General features: G+C 45.0%; 2 protein-coding genes across 8 annotated transcripts in view; one reads left to right on the forward strand and one right to left on the reverse strand.

Moving 5' to 3' along the window:
* LOC134732934 (uncharacterized) overlaps positions 1 to 11,801 on the reverse strand; it is a 51,191-nt gene extending 39,390 nt beyond the window's left edge. The window contains exon 1 of the mRNA XM_063620367.1: positions 11,601 to 11,801. Coding sequence (XP_063476437.1) covers positions 11,601 to 11,801 — 201 coding nt within the window. The remainder of the gene's footprint in view (positions 1 to 11,600) is intronic.
* Positions 1 to 19,534, forward strand: part of SCHIP1 (schwannomin interacting protein 1) — a 613,549-nt gene that overhangs the window by 468,620 nt on the left and 125,395 nt on the right. Inside the window, exons 1-2 of one of the 7 annotated variants that reach the window (XM_063620353.1) lie at positions 11,691 to 11,843; positions 13,001 to 13,702. In XM_063620353.1, coding sequence (XP_063476423.1) covers positions 11,790 to 11,843; positions 13,001 to 13,702 — 756 coding nt within the window. In that variant the 5' untranslated portion in view covers positions 11,691 to 11,789. Of the gene's footprint in view, positions 1 to 11,690; positions 11,844 to 12,540; positions 12,567 to 12,645; positions 12,780 to 13,000; positions 13,703 to 19,534 lie in introns of those variants that run through there. The other 6 variants (XM_063620357.1, XM_063620355.1, XM_063620356.1 and 3 more) reach the window with 6 other exon arrangements.

Raw genomic sequence — 19,534 nt, forward strand, 5'->3', positions numbered from 1 at the left:
AAGGAGTTAGGGAAAGCTGTGAAGTTTCCATTGGGAAAACACCATCTCCTTGGCCATTGCTGTGGATTTGTGTTCATCATGCTCCCAGCTCCCATCTTGCACTAGGTAATGCTTTAGATTGCTGGGCATTGTGTGCAACATTCCTGGAGAGCCATGCAGAACCCCTTGATTTACTCGGTGCTTATTCTTGAAGGTTATTGTGAATCATTAACCAGAATGCAACAGAGCAGAAGGTCACAAGTCATAGAGGCTATGCAGCTTGCACATAGCCTGTTTTTGCAAACTTAATTTTGAAGGTTTTAATGTAGGTGTAATTGAAAAGATAAATTGAACACATATGCATATTCTAATAAAGGTATTCTTTGGAGTCAGCAAATATTCACATCCTATTAAGCATCAATGAACGTATTACAGTATAATAAAGTGGAAAGGTCTTAGAAGATTATTTGTAGGCTATTAGTTATTAGTGTAATTTTAAAACATAATCAGTAACAATTAGCAAAATTGATAATACTGGATATACAGTGGTTTCCACTCACTAGTACTAGTAATACCAGCAATAATTCTATATAGTAATATCAGTTGAAAACTAAACCTCTTCTAAGTTCTTTGTTTATCCTTATGGGAGTTCTTGTTTATCAGATCATTGGGGCATCACTTCACTGAAACTATTTCCTTATATTCATAAGAAGTATTGACATCATATGCTAAATTTAGAAGTTTATTCATAGAGTAGAATAAAGTTATAAGATTACTTCAATACCCTTTGTCCAAGCAGATGCACTGGTCAAAAAGCCAAATATATATATGTGTATATATATATATATATATATATATATATATATATATGGATATATATAATTTATATCTTTACTTTTCAATTTCAGTTTTTGTGGGTACATAGTAGGTGTATAGCCAAATATATTTAGAAGGTGGAATCATTAGGACTTGGTGTCTTACATCAGGCCCCCTACAAGCAGAGCCTGAGATAGGGATTTGGGTGCTGATACTTTATTGAGCGACAAACTTGTGAGAAAGTGAGAGAAGCAGGATAGACAGGGAGAAAATGCCAGGTAGGATGTGGAATCAGATAGTCTATCCTTGGCCTGATGAAAGTAGAGGAATAAATTTCACCATAAAGGACACCTGTGCGTCCCTCACAGCTAAACACTCACAGCAGCTGGGGATAGGGTCAGGTGTATACAGCAGCCAGAAACAGGGATCTGCTTGGAACACTACCAGCATTAACCACATTTGGTGATGGGGCAGTGGGTGGAGGGAGACAAGGATGGCTCCCAAATTTATGGTATGAACAACTGAATAGCTTCTTGTATATAACAGCAACACTTCCCTCATAATACCAAAAACCTAAGATTTTAGAAGAAATATTAAAAGACTCTTCATTTTCCAAAAAAAAAAAAAAAAAATTCCCCTTAGCTTTTACTTTTCTAAGTTAAAAATAACGATTCTTTGACATAATTGCATGGGATCAATTTCCCATTAAAAACACATAAACTTTTTTTTAAGTATTGCTCTTTTAGACTTTTTCCATTTAGTCTGCTTCCTGTTGAAAATAGATACAAACTGGTTCTAGTACTCTAATGATCGAAGATTCACCTACAATTCCAATATTATGTTAGCTTTTTATTTAGTACATATGCATTGTTGTGCATTCATCCTTTAGTCCAGGGGTCAGCATACTGTGGCCAGTGGGCCAAATCCATCCTGTCATTTACTCTTTATGGCCTGAGAGCAACAGGTTTTTACATTTTTAAAATGTTGTTTTAAAAAAACAAAAAACAATATGCAACAGAGACCATATGACTCACAAAGCCAAAAATATTTACTATCTAATCCTTTACAGAAAAAGTTTGCCAACCCGTCCTTCAGTCTGTTATGACCCCATAGTGTGCTGATGCAGTCTATATTTGGAAAGAAAATCTGATACTCAAAAACTTCAAATTAGTGGATGATTTATGGAACTATAAAATTATTGTTTTATAAAGGGATTCATCACAGAATTTATAGAAATTAATTCCAGTTCTTCTGAACAATTATTTCTGCTTTTTTTTTTTTTTGAGACGGAGTCTCACCCTGTCATGCAGGCTGGAGTGCAGTGGCAGGATCTCAGCTCACTGCAAGCTCCGCCTCCCAGGTTCACACCATTCTCCTGCCTCAGCCTCCAGAGTAGCTGGGACTACAGGTGCCCGCCACCATGCCCAGCTAATTTTTTTGTATTTTTTAGTACAGATGGGCTTTCACAGTGTTAGCCAGGATGGTCTCGATCTCCTGACCTCGTGATCTGCCTGCCTTGGCCTCCCAAAAGTGCTGGGATTACAAGTGTGAGACATCGTGCCCAGCCTCAAATCTCATGTTGAATTGTAATCCACAATGTTGGAGGTGAGCCCTAGTGGGAGGTGATTGAATCACAGGGGTGGATACTTCATAGATACTTCATGCGTGGTTTAGCATCATCCCCTCAGGGCTATTCTCGTGACGGTGAGTGAGCTATCACAAGATCTGGTTATTCAAAAGTGTGTAGCACCCTCCCCCACCCACCCACAACCCAGGCCCAGCTCTATTTCTTCCTCCTGCTTTGGCCATGTAAAATGTGCCTGTTTTCCCTTCACCTTCTGTCACAATTGTAAGTTTCCTGAGGCCTCCCCTTCTGTACAACCTACAGAACTGTGAGCCAAATAAACCTCTTTTCTTTATAGCGGTGCAAGACCGGACTAAAACACCACCAATCTTGTGATTATTGCAAAGAAACTAAAAAATACAAATAGATACAAAGGTAAGAAATCATTTGCAATCTTACCATCCATAGTTAACTTCTGTTAACATTCCACTACATTTTTTTTCTAGGCATATAACCATTTAATTTTTTTAATGTGATCATGTTATATGTATACTATTATACCCTCTTTTATTCACTGTATTAGTTTGTTCTTGTATTGCTATAAAGAAATACCTGAGACTGGGTAATTTATAAGAAAAGAGGTTTAATTGGCTCACAGTTCTGCAGGCTGTACAGGAAGCATGACAGCATCTGCTTCTGGGGAGGCTTCAGGGAGCTTTTACTTATGACAGAAGGTAAAGTGGGAGTGAGGTGTCTTGCATGGTGGAAGCAGGAGCAAGAGAGAGCAGGGTGGGGGGAAGTGCTGCACAACTTTAAACAACCAGCTCTCTCGAGAACTCACTATTACGAGAAGAGCACCAAGGGGATGGTGCTAATCCATTCTGGAGATATCTACCCCCATGATCCAACCACCTCTCAGCAGGCCTCACCTCCAAAGCTGGAGACTATAATTCAACATGAGATTTGGTAGGGATGCAGATCCAAACCATATCATTTCACTTAATGTTATAATTTTCAAAAGCATCTTATTTGACTGCATTTATTCCCCAGACTTAATGTGTCACAATGTATGTAAACATCTATTTTTTGATATTTGAGGTTGAAGCTAATTTTTCACTACTGTAAATGCCACAATGAGCTTCTTCGTGCATAAATCTAGATCCTCATTTCTGTGTCCCTAGGCTAGATTATTAGAAGAGTAACTATTGGCCCTTCCCCGCTTCTGCCCCTCGTCTTCCTTACAAACTCATGCTTCTTCTCCTAGTTCTATAAGTGCTAGAGTCCGTTAGGACTAGAAACTTGGCCTTCTTTTCTCACTCCATATTTGTCTCAAGATCATGTCACCCAAAACCAAGCTTTGAAATACCATCCATATGCTATGATTCCCATCTTTATATCTTCAGCCCCAGATCTCTGCTAAGCTCCAAACTTACATAGCTAAATATCTACTTGTCATCTCCACTTGTATGTCTTATAACATCTTAGATATAGAATGTCCAAAAAGGATTCACTATCTTCCCTGCTTTTCCTCCCCTACCAAAACCTCCTCCTCCTACTGCCCATTTCAGTAAAGTGACACCATCTTTCCACCAAGTTGCTTATGATACAAAATTGGAACCCATCAGTGACATTTCTCTCCCTCACCACCCCCATCTATTTAGTCACTAGATCCTGTTGATTCTACTTCCTAAATATCTTTAGTATTTCTATTTCTCTCTGTCTTCCCAATCTTCATTGAATCCACCATCATCTCCTTCCTGGACTGCTGTAGGTATTTCCTAATTAGTCTCTGCACCCAGCCTTGTCCTGACCTATTCATTTCTCAGTTCTCCACCATGCAGAGAGTTTCAAAAATACCAATCTGCTTTCACAATCCTTGAGTGGCTGTTAGGATACAGATCTTAGCTGCAACCCCTCCTCACTCTCCACCATCAGCTTACTACTTGTTTCTTACTCCAGCTTAGTGATTCCTTCCTGTTACTCCTATGTGTTAAGCTTCTTCCATCCTCAAAACCTTTATTCAAGCCTTTATTCAAGACTTTATTCACCTTTCCCTCCCTCTTCAGCTGCTCAACCCATTTCCTGATACCTCCCCCAATGCATGCACTAACCACATGCTCTCTTAGCATCATTTGAGTCTACTTTTTGGGTACTTATTGCAAACTGTAATTTAAATTGTTGTGTATTTTTTCCCTGGAATGTCTGTTCCTCCACTAGACTGAAATCCCACTTGGAGAAAATAGCATTTGTCTCTCTTACCACTTTATCCCTCAATGCCTGACACGTAGTAGGTGTTTGATAAGTATGTGTTGAATTAATAACAGGTTATGGGATATAAACTTCATAAAGATGTTTAAAACATGTTATCAAATATCATTCCAGAAAGTTTGTATTAGTCAATTTATAAACCTATCAGCAGTATATGAGAGTTCTTTTGATCACACCTATCCTGACGCCCGGTATTAGAGTTTTAAATAATTTTTAAATACTCTGGTAGGCAAAATGTTACCTCATTGTTATTGAAATTTTTCTTGATTATTAGTGAATTTCAACATTTTTCACATACTGATAGCCTTTCCTATATTGTCTATGATTTTAAAATTCATGACATACTGCTTTTATTGAACTATTCTGTTGGGATTTTTGGAAATTTATTTAATTATCTTTATACTTACAAAACAATGCCAAATCTACTTAGCTTCACCTGAAGGCTTGCACAAATTTGAATAAATGTACTTGCTCATAAAAGTTTGTGTTTAGTCACTGCTGATTCCCCCTTACTTTGGATGGCTGTACGACTTCTCACGTAAACTAGGACACTTTTGAGAGTGAAAGAGGGTGCCATTAATAATTATGCCAGGACAACAAATATAAAGCAGGACCATCCTGCCCAAGCCAAGATGTACAGTCTCCCTGACTCTTTCACGTTCACGTAGACTTGGAACTCTGGAAATCTGGAGCTAAGAGCTGAGGTCCAAGTGGTGATCTAGGGATGAATTGAGGATGAAACCTGCCTTTTATTCCGATGTTTAATTTGGATGCTGTATTAGTCCGTTTTCACACTGCTGACAAAGACATACCAGAGATGGGCAATTTACAAAAGAAAAAGGCTGGCCGGGCGCGGTGGCTCACGCCTGTAATCCCAGCACTTTGGGAAGCCAAGGCGGGCGGATCACAAGGTCAGGAGATCGAGATCATCCTGGCTAACACGGTGAAACCCCATCTCTACTAAAAATACAAAAAAGTAGCCAGGCGTGGCAGCAGGCACCTGTAGTCCCAGCTGCTCAGGAGGCTGAGGCAGGAGAATCGCAAGAACCTGGGAGGCGGAGCTTGCAGTAAGCCGACATCACACCACTGGACTCCAGCCTGGGCGACAGAGCGAGACTCCCTCTCAAAAAAAAAAAAAAAGGAAGTTTATTGGACTTACAGTTCCACATGGCTGGGGATACCTCGCAATCGTGGCAGCAGGGAAGGAGGAGCAAGTCACATCTTATGGGGATGGCAGCAGGCAAAAAGAGAGCTTGTGCAGAGAAACTCCTGTTTTTGAAACCATCAGATCTTGTGAGAACCATTCACTATCATGAGAACAGTACAGGAAAGACCTGCCCCCATGATTCAATCACCTCCCACTGGGTCCCTCCCATAACACCTGAGACTTATGGGAGCTACAAGATGAGACTTGGGTGGGGACACAGAGCTAAACCATATCAGATACCTTTGCGCTGTGTGGTTTAGTGACTTAATGACTCAGACCTGGAACTCCCTGTCACCCCTGGTGCCCCCTTCACTCATTTACCTCACCTGCCTGGCCCTGGAGGCACCTAAGTTACAGCCGATGAAATTCTGGCAGTTTCTAAGGCTCAGACAATTTCATACAACTCTGCTCTCATTAGGAAGCCAGTGGCCCAGAAAGCTAGCTGCAGGGATGGTCTTGCTCATAAACACAGAGCTAGTCAGAGGCAGAGCCAAGTATCCTGAAGAGTTCTCTCCTATCCCACCAAGCTACCACCATGCCTGCTGCTGTGTAGCACTGACAATGCCAGTAGCTATTTTCTGATGTTAAAAGGTTTTCAGAATTATGTCAAGACATGACCAAAACAGAGTTTTAACTTCCTAGAGTATCTTGTGAAAATGTTCCTCTTTGATAAGCTAAACATTTTAAAGTAGAAGGCATGCAGTTTTGGAGACATTTCATCTTATATTAGAGTCATGTATACATGGGCTTCCATGCCTATGACTTACAATGCTTCCCTGACCTTTGCAGTTGTCTACAAACTTCCCCAGCTTTTTCTAAATGCCCTTTTGTCCAATTTATTCTCTTCAATGAAGCTGAAAAAGTAAGTTCAGAGTTACTTACAGACTTACATTTTTTTTTTCCAAGACAGAGTCTTGCTCTGTCACCCAGGCTGGAGTGCAGTGGTGCAATCTCAGCTCACTGCAAACTCCACCTCCCGGGTTCAAGCGATTCGCCTGCCTCAGCCTCCCAAGTAGCTGGGATTATAGGTGCCCACCACCATGCCTGGCTAATTTTTGTATTTTTAGTACAGGCAGTGTTTCACTATGTTGGCCAGGCTGGTCTCGAACTCCTGACCTCGTGATCTGCCCACCTCGGCCTCCCATAGTGCTGGGATTACAGGTGTGAGCCACCGCGCCTGGCCCAGACTTGCATTTTTAAGAATTGCTAGGAACTTAAGGAAAGTAGAATATAGTGGCAGAAAACTTCTGGAAAAAGAAAAAATTAGTTGAATTTTTGTCATTGCTGTCTAATCTGAGGAATGACTTTATTTAAAAAAGAACAGCAGGCTGCCTCTTCCAATCTTGTCAAGAGAGCACATTTTCTACCAATGGAATTCTTGCAGAGATTCTGTGTACTGTTGTGCAGATTGTGCACTGCACAACTCCAGAGGGCACCATTCACATTGCCATCTATGTGAATGGTGCCAAATGGTCCCTCCTGGCAGAGACCTGTTGTATAGTTCACAATCCTGGCAATATACAGGGCACAATCTGTGCAGACACATGCTGAGGTCCTGCCTGACACCCTCTGCGTGACTTTTCTCTGATAAAGACACCATCCCTCTGCTGCAGCTAGGGTTGCTTCATTTGCCAATGTCTACGGATCGTTCAGGATAATCTTCATTTCAAACACACATTCACCTACTTTCTGTAAGCACTGTAGTGTTTGTCAAGCCAGGTGTCTTGGTTTCAAGTTTGGAAAACAGGTTATTGGATATATCTTTTAAGTGCCATTTTGCCTATATTTTGCCATTTCTTTTTTTAATTGAGGAAAATGTAGAAAACAAATATAATCTCGTGGTTTGCTAGAAAATAAAAACATTTAATATGTTAATTTTTTTAAAGGAAATATTTTCATTAAAATATAGCTCTGTAAGTGAAAGCGAGAAGAAAATGATTTTAGGTGTACATAGAATCCATCTCCAAAGTATCTACACGTATAGACTAGTAAATTAAGATTAACCCATTGGCTCTACAGAAATAAAAGAGAGCTACCATGCACCCAAGAAGGCCAACCTGTCTAATAGAGATAGATCTTGATTTTTAATTAGTAGAGGAACCAACTTTATATCACCCAACAAGGAAGGTGATGAAAAGATTTGGAGACATTTTTATACTGTATTTCTCATTGTTTCTAGAATGAAATCCATATAGTCTTCAAGCTGGAAGTAGCTTTTTAGTTCACTCATTATTTATTCATTTAATTAATTGTTACTATTTGCCAAACACTGTGATCATGTGTCTGGGCTCCTTCATGAGGAATCTGTGGTCGTAAAGTTTGTTAGAGATAGGGCCAGAAACAAACCCCAGATGTTCTGTATCCAGGACACTTTACCCCACAGGGCTGTTAAATATCTCCATGTAGTTATATTCAGGTGATGAAATAGGAGAACATCTGTGTATTGCATGTGACCTGCATGTAATCCATGTAATAAAGATGAAATACAAACCCTTCGCCAGCCATTTCTTTATTACTCTAAATGCCACAACTTAAGGTTCAGCATCAGGGCTAATAATATAAGAATTAGTTTGGAAATTCTGCAAATAAATATTTTGCTGTCTATTCATACTCTTTGATTCAAATATTTCAATCATGTCCTTTCTCAAATGTTGCCTTTACAGATTAAAATCCTATAAATAGCACTGACCCCTGAGGAACACAATCTTCTTACCCCTATCTTTGAGTATTAATCTAGACAGTTTCCTATTGATGACAAAATAAATACCCCAATCTAATGGTGGCTTTCTTTTTAAAGGATTTGTTTTTTGGGGGCTGGTGGGGGGGGTGGGGGGATATACAGCACATAGTTCATAACAATGTGAGATTGCATTTTTGGAAGTATCTATACTCTTCCTTTATACAATTAAATCTCCCTACTTGCTAAATATTGCTAGACTTGGTGGTTGAGGAGGTTGAGCACGTGTGAGCAAAGGGGACCAGCTGTTCTTGCCAGATGCCTTCTTCACTGCACAGAGATAAATACTGCCCAAGGAGCCTCTGCAGGGCAGACTGAGATCTATTTGAAGTAGCTGCAAGGAGACCCTTTCTGACATTTTTGCTGGGTAAATTCATTCATATGCACCTTGACCAAAGGATACTGAGCTGAGTGACTAGGACAAGAATTCTGAATGCAAACTACTCAGGTTCAAATCCTGGCTCTGCCATTTACCTTACCAGCTTTTTGACACTCAGCAAGTTACTTAACCTCAGTCTTCAGCCTCTTCATCTGTAAGTGGGGGTAATAGTAGTTTCTTCATAAGATCTTCGAGGATTATATGAATTAGATATTATCATTAATAATTCCAGCAACAAATACCTATTAAGCTCCTATTCCATTCCAATTACCGTGAATGAGGGAAATTGTCCCCCACTTCATGGAATTTAGAGTATTTTTTTCACACTAGAAGCCCTGACCCATCTAAGGGTTGGGAAGTCAATGCAGTAAGGTGTGACCAGATTTAGTTTTACATGAATTCGAATATGATTTTACAAAATAAGAGTTTTATGAAACTTTCTTTCCCTTGCATATATTTTTATATGAATGTTTGGCCTATGTCTTGATATAAAAGTATTTCTTATGAGTCTAGTAGAGAAGATTAGCAATTAAACAGCAACCTCAATACAGTGCATAAGATAAATGCAGTGAGTGTCATGGGCACATGCCAATGTCACCTGACCCAGTAAGGGCAGGTACAGAGAATCAGGCAAGCCTTCCCTGAGGAAGTAGCATTTAAGCTGAGACTTGAAGGATGAGTAAAAATTTACCAAAAGAAGTGGGGTGGAGGAGGAGAAATAGTTCGTTTAAGAGCAGTGAGTAGACCTGGGTGGGTAGGGGAGTAGTTAATGAAGCAAGGGAGAAACTTGTTCAGATTTGCATTTTAGTAAGGCCACTCTGGCTGCATGAAGAGAATAGGCAGGTATCAGTTGGGAAACTATTTAGTAATTTCAGGACACAGCGGCCTAGACTGGGGTGGGGGCAGTGTGTATTTGAGAGGGACCTTGTACTTATGTAGAATTGGCAGGACTTGTTGATTGATGGGGAAAGGTGCCGGAGCCAGAGCACGAAGGTGCTTATCCCACACCTCTGATGTCTAATTTACAAAGGTTTCAAGAGACAAATCTAAGTCTGAAAGCTCCAAGCTCCTAACTTGAAAAAATGTTCCTGTAAACAGGAAGACAGAATCTTTCAACCACTTTGCAAATCATCTCCCTATCCTGCTGGACATATCTGCAGGCTGTTGCTGGGCCTAGGAGTTGGCAGGGCTTCCTGTTCCAAAGTGGGAGGGTTCCTGGCAGGAGATGGAAGGCTGGAAACAGAAAGGAAACTGGGCTAGTCAGGCACCTTGCATGAAGAGAAAAGAAGGGAAACCTGGTACTTTCCCATCTGATCCAGAAATTATCTGGTCGGAAAATAATTTAAAAGTACAGGTAATTCAAAGATGTTTATATTTGGCTTTGAAATGCCATGCATTTTTGGCACTAGACTTACTTTGCCAAACATTTTTCTTAGGCCTTATTTTGCACTCCCTGAACATGGACCATCTGGGCAACAGGGGGATGAGCCCAGAGCTCAGAGGGAGTCTGGGTGGGTGGCCGAGGAGGTCCTAATGTTCAAAACTTGGAATGAAACCACAACTCTCTCTCATCACCCCAGGTGATCAGTACTTATCTGTCTACCTGTGTCCTGCCACAGAGCAGGGAGCTTTTTGTGATCTAAGCCATGCCAGGTCATATGGTGAACTTGGAAAACAGCTATCTAATTCCCAGCACACCAAATGTTTCCGACTTACATCTTCCTACTCACAGGGCCACCTCCACCCCGCTGGAGTGGCAGGCAGGGCTCCACAGCAATCTCAAAGTCAAACCATATTTGGAGCACAAGACAGGCTGTTTACAGATGTTACCATAAAAGACAATTTAAATAATCATCAGTACCGTTTTACAAAAGAGCTGGCCAGACCAGAAGGCCCCTTTTCCAGTTATTCCTAAGATTGCTGCTTCCAGAGGAGTTGAAAGGTTAGATTTTATTCCCTGGCTCAGGTCTACCTAGGACAGGAGAGTCGTGCCTCACAGAAATCACTTCAAAAAGGATCTCAGCACCACATCCCACTAGGGCTTAGAAGAATCCTCAGGGTGGCAGCCACTCCCTACTTAGGAATCCCATGCATTCCCCTGTTCTTCCATCTGGACTGTGCCACGCCAGGGAATTCATTTGGTCCAGGCTAGAATTCATTGGGAATAATTAGCAATAGGCCCAAATCTGGAAGTTCAGAAAAATTGGTTCTCTCCGATTTGTTATAAAATTAAGTAGTATTTTTCACAATCACCACAGAGAAAAGGGCATTTCCTAGTTTCCCAGTTCTTACAAGTCAGAATGGTTGGTTCACAGGAAATCCTTAGTAGGCGCTCTGTGATGCATCTATGTTTTTCCAAGTGTTGGTATTTTTCATTTAATAGAACCTTCTTCCAAAGGAGATTAGCTGCCAGACTCAGGCAGCCCGTACGTTTTTGAAAACGCCAGCATAGGTTTGACTCAGGTACCTGAAATATGTAAGGAAGCAAAGGCAGCGGATGTGCCAGGGGCACCCTCTTCCCCTCCTTCAAGTTCCCCTTGATTGGAGGTGGCGGAAAGAGTCTCTGGTGGCTCGTCCAACCCTTTAGAACATTCGCCCCCACCCGCTTCCCCTGTCTCCTTGCCAGACAGGAGTCCTTTCTCGCACTTACCCTCCATTCCTCATACACACACCTCGCTGAGGTCATCCTCAGCGTGCAGCCCGGAGAGGAAAGGAAACGTGAGCTAAAGCAACAGGTTCCACCCACAGCCTGAACTTGGAAGGGGATGCGGCGGCGGCAGGGCGGCTGGAGCTGCGCGGTGGAGGGAGAGGAAGCGGCGAGGAGGAAGGTGGAAGGGAAATGATGGTGCATGACCACCGAGCACACGTCACTCGGGCTCCCACATGGGCTTGTGTATGTGCGTGTGTGAGGGGAGGAAGGTCCTTCACAGGGTCACTCGGGCACTTCCGCGTGGAATAGGAGGCGCCAGGCTCGTGCTTTGGGGTGCCGGGTGGCTTCGGCGGGGTAACGAGTCACGCAGAGACTGCTTGAGGCACGCCAAGAAAATACGGGCGTCGGCGTGAAAATACACCACTCTCCCCAGCGCGCCGCCCTTGCTAACTGGCTGGACCTGCGTCCCTAACGCCCAGTGCCCCCTTCTTTTGGGCCTATCCTGGGCCCCTCCAACCCCATCCCAGCCTGCCTCCTGCTCCAGCCTGCTGCCGCGAAAACCGGGACTGCGGACTGCGCCGCGCCCGGCAGCCTCTGGGCATGCTCGGTGGCGGGACCGGCTCCACCGCCAGGAGGGCGCGTCCTCCCTCCCCTAGGGCGGTGACGGCGCCTGCAGCGACTTGCCGCCGCGCCCCGGCCAGGCACACCTTTTGGGGAGGCGGGGGACCACCCTGCCCGGCGCGGGCCGAGAGCGCCCCCCACCCCAAGCCTTCCGGCAGGTGGGAGGAGGGGCCGGCCAGGGAAACGCGGAGGCGGGAGTGAGACCTCCGACTGTCAGCGGTTCCTTAGAAAGTAAAGCTCAGCTCGCGCGCGGACCCGGGCTCCCAGCCGCGGGCGGGGAAGGGGCGGGGCGGGGCGGGGCGGGGCCGGGCCGGGGCGGGGGGTGGTCTCAGCGCCTAGAGCGAGGTGCGAAATTAGTAGCCGCCCACCCCCTTCTCAGTTCCCGCCCCCAGGGAATTATAATTTCCTGGGAAAGTCTGGTTCTCGGAGAATCCTTGGGGCGGGGTAAAGGGGCGCGCCCGGCGCAAAATGGTTAATACAAAGTCTGCGCGCGCCGCGGGGTCCCTCGTATGAAAAGTGTGCGCGCTGGTGGCTGGGCACCCCTTTGCTAATTTGAGGGTTAGTTACCGGCAGGAAGTCTGGTTGTGTGAGAGGAAAGGCGGGCAGGAGGGAAGCTTCAGGCTGGTGCTGGCTCCCGCCTCCAGGCCTCCTTGGGGGATGCACCTCTGACCCAGTGGGCGCAGGGTGCGGGGCACTGAGCCGGGGCATTTGCGGCGGGCGGCGGGAGGCTGGAGCAGGCTCGGCCCAGCGGCTCACTCTCTCTACCTCCTTCCCCCTAGGATTACCGAGAGGATGGGATGGATCTAGGCAGTGACGCCGGCAGCAGCAGCAGCAGCAGCCGCGCCAGTTCACAGTCCAACTCCACGAAAGTGACCCCTTGCTCCGAGTGCAAATCTTCATCGTCGCCGGGGGGCAGCCTGGACTTGGTGTCTGCTCTGGAGGACTATGAGGAGCCCTTCCCGGTCTACCAGAAGAAGGTGATTGATGAGTGGGCGCCGGAGGAGGACGGGGAGGAGGAGGAAGAGGAGGACGAGCGCGACCAGCGAGGGTACCGGGATGGCCGCTGTCCGGCCCGGGAACCGGGGGACGTAAGCTCCAGGACCCGCAGCGGCGGCGGCGGCGGCGAGGGCAGGAGCGCCACCACCGCCATGCCGCCCCCGGTGCCCAACGGCAACCTCCACCAGCACGACCCCCAGGACTTCAGGCACAATGGCAACGTGGTGGTGGCTGGCCGGCCGAGCAGTTCCCGGGGCCCCCGCCGGGCGATCCAAAAGCCCCAGCCGGCTGGGGGCCGGCGCAATGGCCGCGGCCCGGCGGCTGGTGGGCTCTGCCTTCAGCCCCCAGACGGCGGGACTTGCGTCCCTGAAGAGCCCCCGGTGCCACCTATGGATTGGGAGGCGCTGGAGAAGCATCTGGCCGGGCTGCAGTTCCGGGAGCAGGAGGTACGGAACCAGGGCCAGGCGAGGACCAACTCCACCTCCGTAAGTTGGCCGGGGTGCGTGCCCACGCGCGCACACACGCGTACACACCCCGCGCACAGCCCGCACACCCCCTCCCTGCGCTCCCGCCCGCCCGCGGCCCCATTCATTCTTCCTCGAGGGTGGGGGCCAGGCCGGAGAGCCTGCCGTCTGCTCCCCTGGGGATAAGGTTGCTCGGTCTGTGAGCTGTCTGGGTTTGCAGGATGGGCGGAGAGGAAGGAGGAGCAGCCAGAGGGCAGCGGAAACTCGGGTTAGTGGAACCGGCGACTCATTTTAATGGAATTACTTATGGAGACCAGGTTGTGAGTCACTTGCCTGAAAATAAATCCGGGGAGATTCTGGCACCGAAAGTCAGTGCCTGCGGGGGATATTTCAAATCGTAATAGTTGTGGCTTTGTCAAACGTGGTGGCTCTCCTCTCGTTGCTACTAATGTCTCATCCATATATAGGCTTGTTCCTATGCACACGCACACATTCGCCTGCCCACACCACCGGTCTGGCAGCGGGGTTCGTTCCGTCTTGCGTTAAGCAGATGCTCCTGTATTTGAATGGGTTGATTTTCCTCCTGTAAGACTTTCTTCCTTTATGAAACCCGAGTTATTGTTGACCTGAGGGAACGGGGTAAATGGACCTGTCAGGAGAAGGGAGGGGTTCTTCCCTGGGTCGCCTGACACACTCCCTCTGCTGTGAATCCCTCCTTGTTTTGATAACGGAGCCACTTACAGTTTCTTACCGGAGGCTACTGCCTCAATTCAGGAAAGCCAGACAGGGAGGGGTGCTGGAGTGGAAAAGAGGGAGGGAGGAGAGGAGGGCTGCATCTATAATGAGAAGCTCTGGCAGGTTGACACTTGTCTCAACATCTTTTTTGCCCCTGAGAGAAGAGCAGATAAATGACTTAAAAGAAAACCACCATGAATGTAACTCCCCTGTTTAGCTCTGTTTTGAGATAAAGCAACAGTTGTAATTTGAAATCGTTAATGATGACCCTAATTAGGGCTGAAGGGCATAGTTGAAAGGAGCTGCTTTCTGTGTGTGGCAGCTGTGTGGCAGGTGGGAAAATGCTTGCCTTGCGGGTGTAATTTTTGCGACACCAGGACCCCGGGACTCCTGAAAATTGGGTGCATGCACTCTGACTTCAGGGGTGAGGATGGTAACTGTGTTTCACAGAGAAATTGCCATGGTTCTATCAGAGAGCGCCCTTGGCTGACAGAGCCTGCTGGTTAGTTTCCCTTGGGAAACTACTTAATAAATTAACATACTCATTTTAATCCCAGCTGTTTAGGAGTTTACCATGGCCATTAACAGACGCGGAATCTTTCCATTACAGTCAATACTATCTCTTATACCTTGCAGTAGAAAATATCCTTTTCCCACTTTGTGCTTGAGAAAAATATCTCATTAATACCTGGTCTTAACAATGGCTGGGAAATAAGCAGGAAGTTAGTTTACTATTGTATGACATTTATACATTCCAGGAAAATTTAGTACTTGGGTATACATGCAAAGTTAGGGTTTGATGGTGACAATGAGCTCCATTATTCAAAAGTTGTGGAACAAATTGTTTTTGAGCACCCATGTATGTGTTGTGTGCCGGGGATGGTTCTGAGTGCTGTAGTTGCACATCAGTCCACATGGGGCTGAAATTCTGGTGAGGGAAGGTAGGGATACAGACTGCCTTCCCTCCAGGAACTTAAAATTTGATGGCTTACCTATCACCACCTCATACCCCCACCCCCAACACATCTTCTGGTTATTGTGAAGACTATGAATCTTTCCTTCTTGGGCAGTCTTTGAAACCAATGGTGTATCCTCACCTAGTGAACAGTTTGCATATTTGCATATTTGGGTTTCTTTCCTTCACTTCCAGCTTTCCTGGAAATGCCCCTTCTGGTCATTTCCTCTACAAGTTACACAGAGAAATTTAGATTTCATTGTGTCAAAGCAAGGATGTATACAGAAAAAAGGGAGAAGGAGGTGGCATTTGAGGTTAATGCTGGATTTTTTCATGTTTTGGTTTGTGTTTGAACAAAATTACTAGTCAATGTTGGTTTAGAATACTGTTTTTCAAACAGTAAGTTTCCCATGAAATCACCTTAGCATTTAAAAAAATGAAATAAAACAGAATGTATGATAGTGTATTGCAGGGAGTCATAGTAAAGTTGGTAATTTTTAAAACTTTAGTTTTATATGTATGGTGGGTTGCAACATAAAGTTTACTTCTCACTATGGGTCGCTATTATAAAAGATTGAAAAGCACTGATTTAAATCCTGTTTAGTGCTGCCTGGAGTAAGTAAGGGAATTTATGACCATGAGGACAGAAACCGGAGAAGAACAAAGGAGCCGTGTGGAAGAGAAAGCCTGCCTTGAAGGAACTGTTCAAATCCAATGATATTTTACTCCTCTTTAAAATGTCTTGTATGAATATATTTAAGTGGCATTAATACACACCACTCGAATGGGGTATACAATGAAAAGGGGATAGCTTCTCTTCACCAAGTAAGCCTATTCCTACTTCAGGGCTTTTGCCCTTCTGTAACCTCTGCTTGGAAGCAAGTGTCTGGTTCCTTCTCATCATTCCAGACTCAGCTCAACTCTTACCAGCTCAGAGAAGCTGTCCCCCACCACCCTTCCTAAAGTAAAGTAACAGCATTCCACCCCAACTCAAGCACTCCTCGTGTATTGTTTTCTTCGTGTTTGTCACTATCTGACATTATCTTATTTAGTTCTCTATTTTTGGTCCCTCTGAAATGTAGGCGGGAGTGCAAGGTTCTTGCCTGTTTTTTAACTCTATAACCTATTGCCTGGAACATGCCTTGGATGGAGTAGGTTCTCAAATATTGAATGAATGAATGAATGAATGTTTATAATAACAACACAACCCACATCTAATCCAACTCCCATTTTACAGTTGAGAAAATTGAATCCCAGAGAGGTTAAGTGATTTGCCTCAGACACAGTGAGAAACTTATGAACAGGGTTTTGTTCTTTCTTCTGACACCAGCTAGTTCCCCCCCGCCCCCCCGTTTTTTTAATGCTTAAAATAATTTGAAGTGAAAGGAAAGGAAGGAGCTCCCACCTCCCTGAAACTTAACAGGGTTTCCTATTGACAAGTCCCTTGCACTTCCTTAGAATTAAGGACATAAGTAAACTGGGAAATCATCAAAACCCCCTTACTTATGAGTCTTCTTTTGCAGACAGGGTTTTGTATTGTTTTGTTTCAATGACATACTGTTGGGTTCTGCAGAGCAGGGTAGTAACAGAATCCATGTCTCCTCACTCCACATCCAGTGCTCTTTCCTTCCTCTCAGTTGTGGTGATGCACGCAGAAGGATGACTGAGGTCTCAAAAATGGGATGACAATCAGTTATCCCTAATTCAAGGAAGATTGAGAGGCAAATTTAAAAACTTATAATGTTTAGGTGGGATTTAAAACCTAGCACTGACTTTCACTTTGTGATGGGTTTAGAAAACTAATCTCTCTCTTGGTATCTGTGGAGGGTGATGAGCTTGGATGCTGTCAGGAACTATCTTTGGTGTCAGAGCGTGGAAGGGCCTGAGGAGTCCTGATGGAAACACTCTAGTGACTGGATCTTTGCTCCATCTCAGAGCTGGGGGCTGAAGACAGACCTCCAGCACCTGGCCCAGCCCTCCACTGTGATGTCAGCACCTGGGGCAGCCATATCACCAGTAGTTCGCATTGTGCGTGGCACAAATAAATGCTTGAAACATGCAGAGAGGGTGAGGGGCTTTACCCGAAAACCGGAACTACTCCCAGAAGTGCCCCTTCCATGGGCAGCCCCTGCTCATCTGGTGTCAGTGTGCTTCTCACAGTCCTGCCCTGGGCTTGTATTCCCTCTTGTGGGTGAACACTCTTATTAAATTCAAGGGCCATAGATGGAGTAAAGAAAGGTTCTGGGGTTGATGCCTTTGATGTCAGATTAGGAGTCCTGCTTGCAGAAGTTCATGCTTCTCTTAAATACTTGTCTTCTTGCCTACTCTAACTCTGGTGCACAGGACTGGACAGTTTTCCCTCTTATGAGAGCGGGCCACAGACAGTCAGCTTTCTCTCTTCTGCTTCTCCAGGACCTTAGTGCATCACTGTAGCCCTCTTGCTCCTGTTCAAAAGGCTCTGTGGACCTGTCAGCAAGTGGGGTGGGGGGGCCACTGCCTCAGTGTACTCTTCCTCCTAAATGGAATATAATTACACATCTTTTTCTCTGTGTTTTTCCCTGAGGCTTCCTCTCCTTCAGGGGATGTGTTCCTCCATGTCTAGCCTGTTTCCCGTCTCTGGAGACTCAGCCCATTTTGATGCTTTTCTTTAAAAATAGCTTTATTGGCCAGGCATGGTGGCTCAGGCCTGTAATCCCAGCACTTTGGGAGGCCAAGGCAGGCTGATCACCTGAGATCAGTAGTTCGAGACCAGTCTGGCCAACATGGTGAAACCCTGTCTCTTCTAAAAATACAAAAATTAGCCGGGCATGGTGGTGGGCACCTGTAATCCCAGCTACTGGGGAGGCTGAGGCAGAAGAATCGCTTAAACTCAGGAGGCGGAGGTTGCAGTGAGCCGAGATCACGCCATTGCACTCCAGCCTGGGTGACAAGAGTGAAGCTTCGTCTCAAAAATAGAATAGAATAGAGTGGAGTGGAGTAGAGTAGAGTAGAGTAGAGTAGAGTAGAGTAGAGTAGAGTAGAGTAGAGTAGAGTAGAGTAGAATAATAAAATAAAAAGCTTTATTAAGGTATAAGTGACATACATCAACTCTACATATTTAAAATGTACAATTTGATGAGTTTTGACATATGTATGGCATATGTATGTGTTTTGACACACCTGTGAAACCATCATAACATCAAGATAATGAACATATTTAGCATCCCCAAAAGTATCCTTGCACTCCTTTGTAATACCACCATCTCGTCCCCAGGCAACCAACTGATCTGATTTCTATGTTATAGATTAGTTTATGTCTTCTAAAATTAACATAAGTGGAATCACACTATGTATGGATTTTTGTCTGGCTTCTTTCACTCAAAAAGTGATTGTTTTGAGATTCATCCATGTTATTGTATGTATCAGTGGTTCGTTCGAACTCTTGCTGAGTAGTGTTCCATTTTGTGGATATACCGTTTTCATCTGTTGATAGACACATGCATTGTTTCTAGGTTTTGGCTATTACAAATAAAATTGTTATGGACACTCATGTATACATTTTATCTATTTATTTTTGGGACAAAGTTTCACTCTTGTCACACAGGCTGGAGTGCAATGATGCTATCTTGGCTCACTGCCACCTCCGTCTCCTGGGTTCAAGTGATTCTCCTGCCTCAGCCTCCTGAGTAGCTGGGATTACAGGCACCCACCATCATGCCTGGCTAATTTTTGTATTTTTGTAGAGACGGGGTTTCACCATGTTGTTCAAGCTGATCTTGAACTCCTGACCTCAGGATCCTGACCGGTGATCCGCCCACCTCCGCCTCCCAAAGTGCTGGGATTACAGGTGTGAGCCACTGTGCCCGGCCTGAATATACACTTTCATTTCTCTTGGGTGAATAACTAGAAATAAGAACGGCTGGATCACATGGTAGGTGTATGTTTATCTGTGTAAGAAGCTGCCTAACTGTCTTCCAAGGAAGTACTATTTTACTTTGCCATCACATGATGCTTAAAGCACTGCAGGAGGTTTCCCCTTTTTCCCATTGCTGTATTCCATCTGCATCCTGCTTTCCAGGACATCTCCCTTCAGGTGGCTGGGTGGCTGCTCCCTCCTTCTTAAGAGAAAACAACAAGAGAGCAAGGAGATCACTTGTCACATTCAACCAGTCTTTACTCCTGTT

This window comes from Symphalangus syndactylus, chromosome 17 (assembly GCF_028878055.3).
Source record: "Symphalangus syndactylus isolate Jambi chromosome 17, NHGRI_mSymSyn1-v2.1_pri, whole genome shotgun sequence".
Classification (NCBI taxonomy): domain Eukaryota; kingdom Metazoa; phylum Chordata; class Mammalia; order Primates; family Hylobatidae; genus Symphalangus; species Symphalangus syndactylus.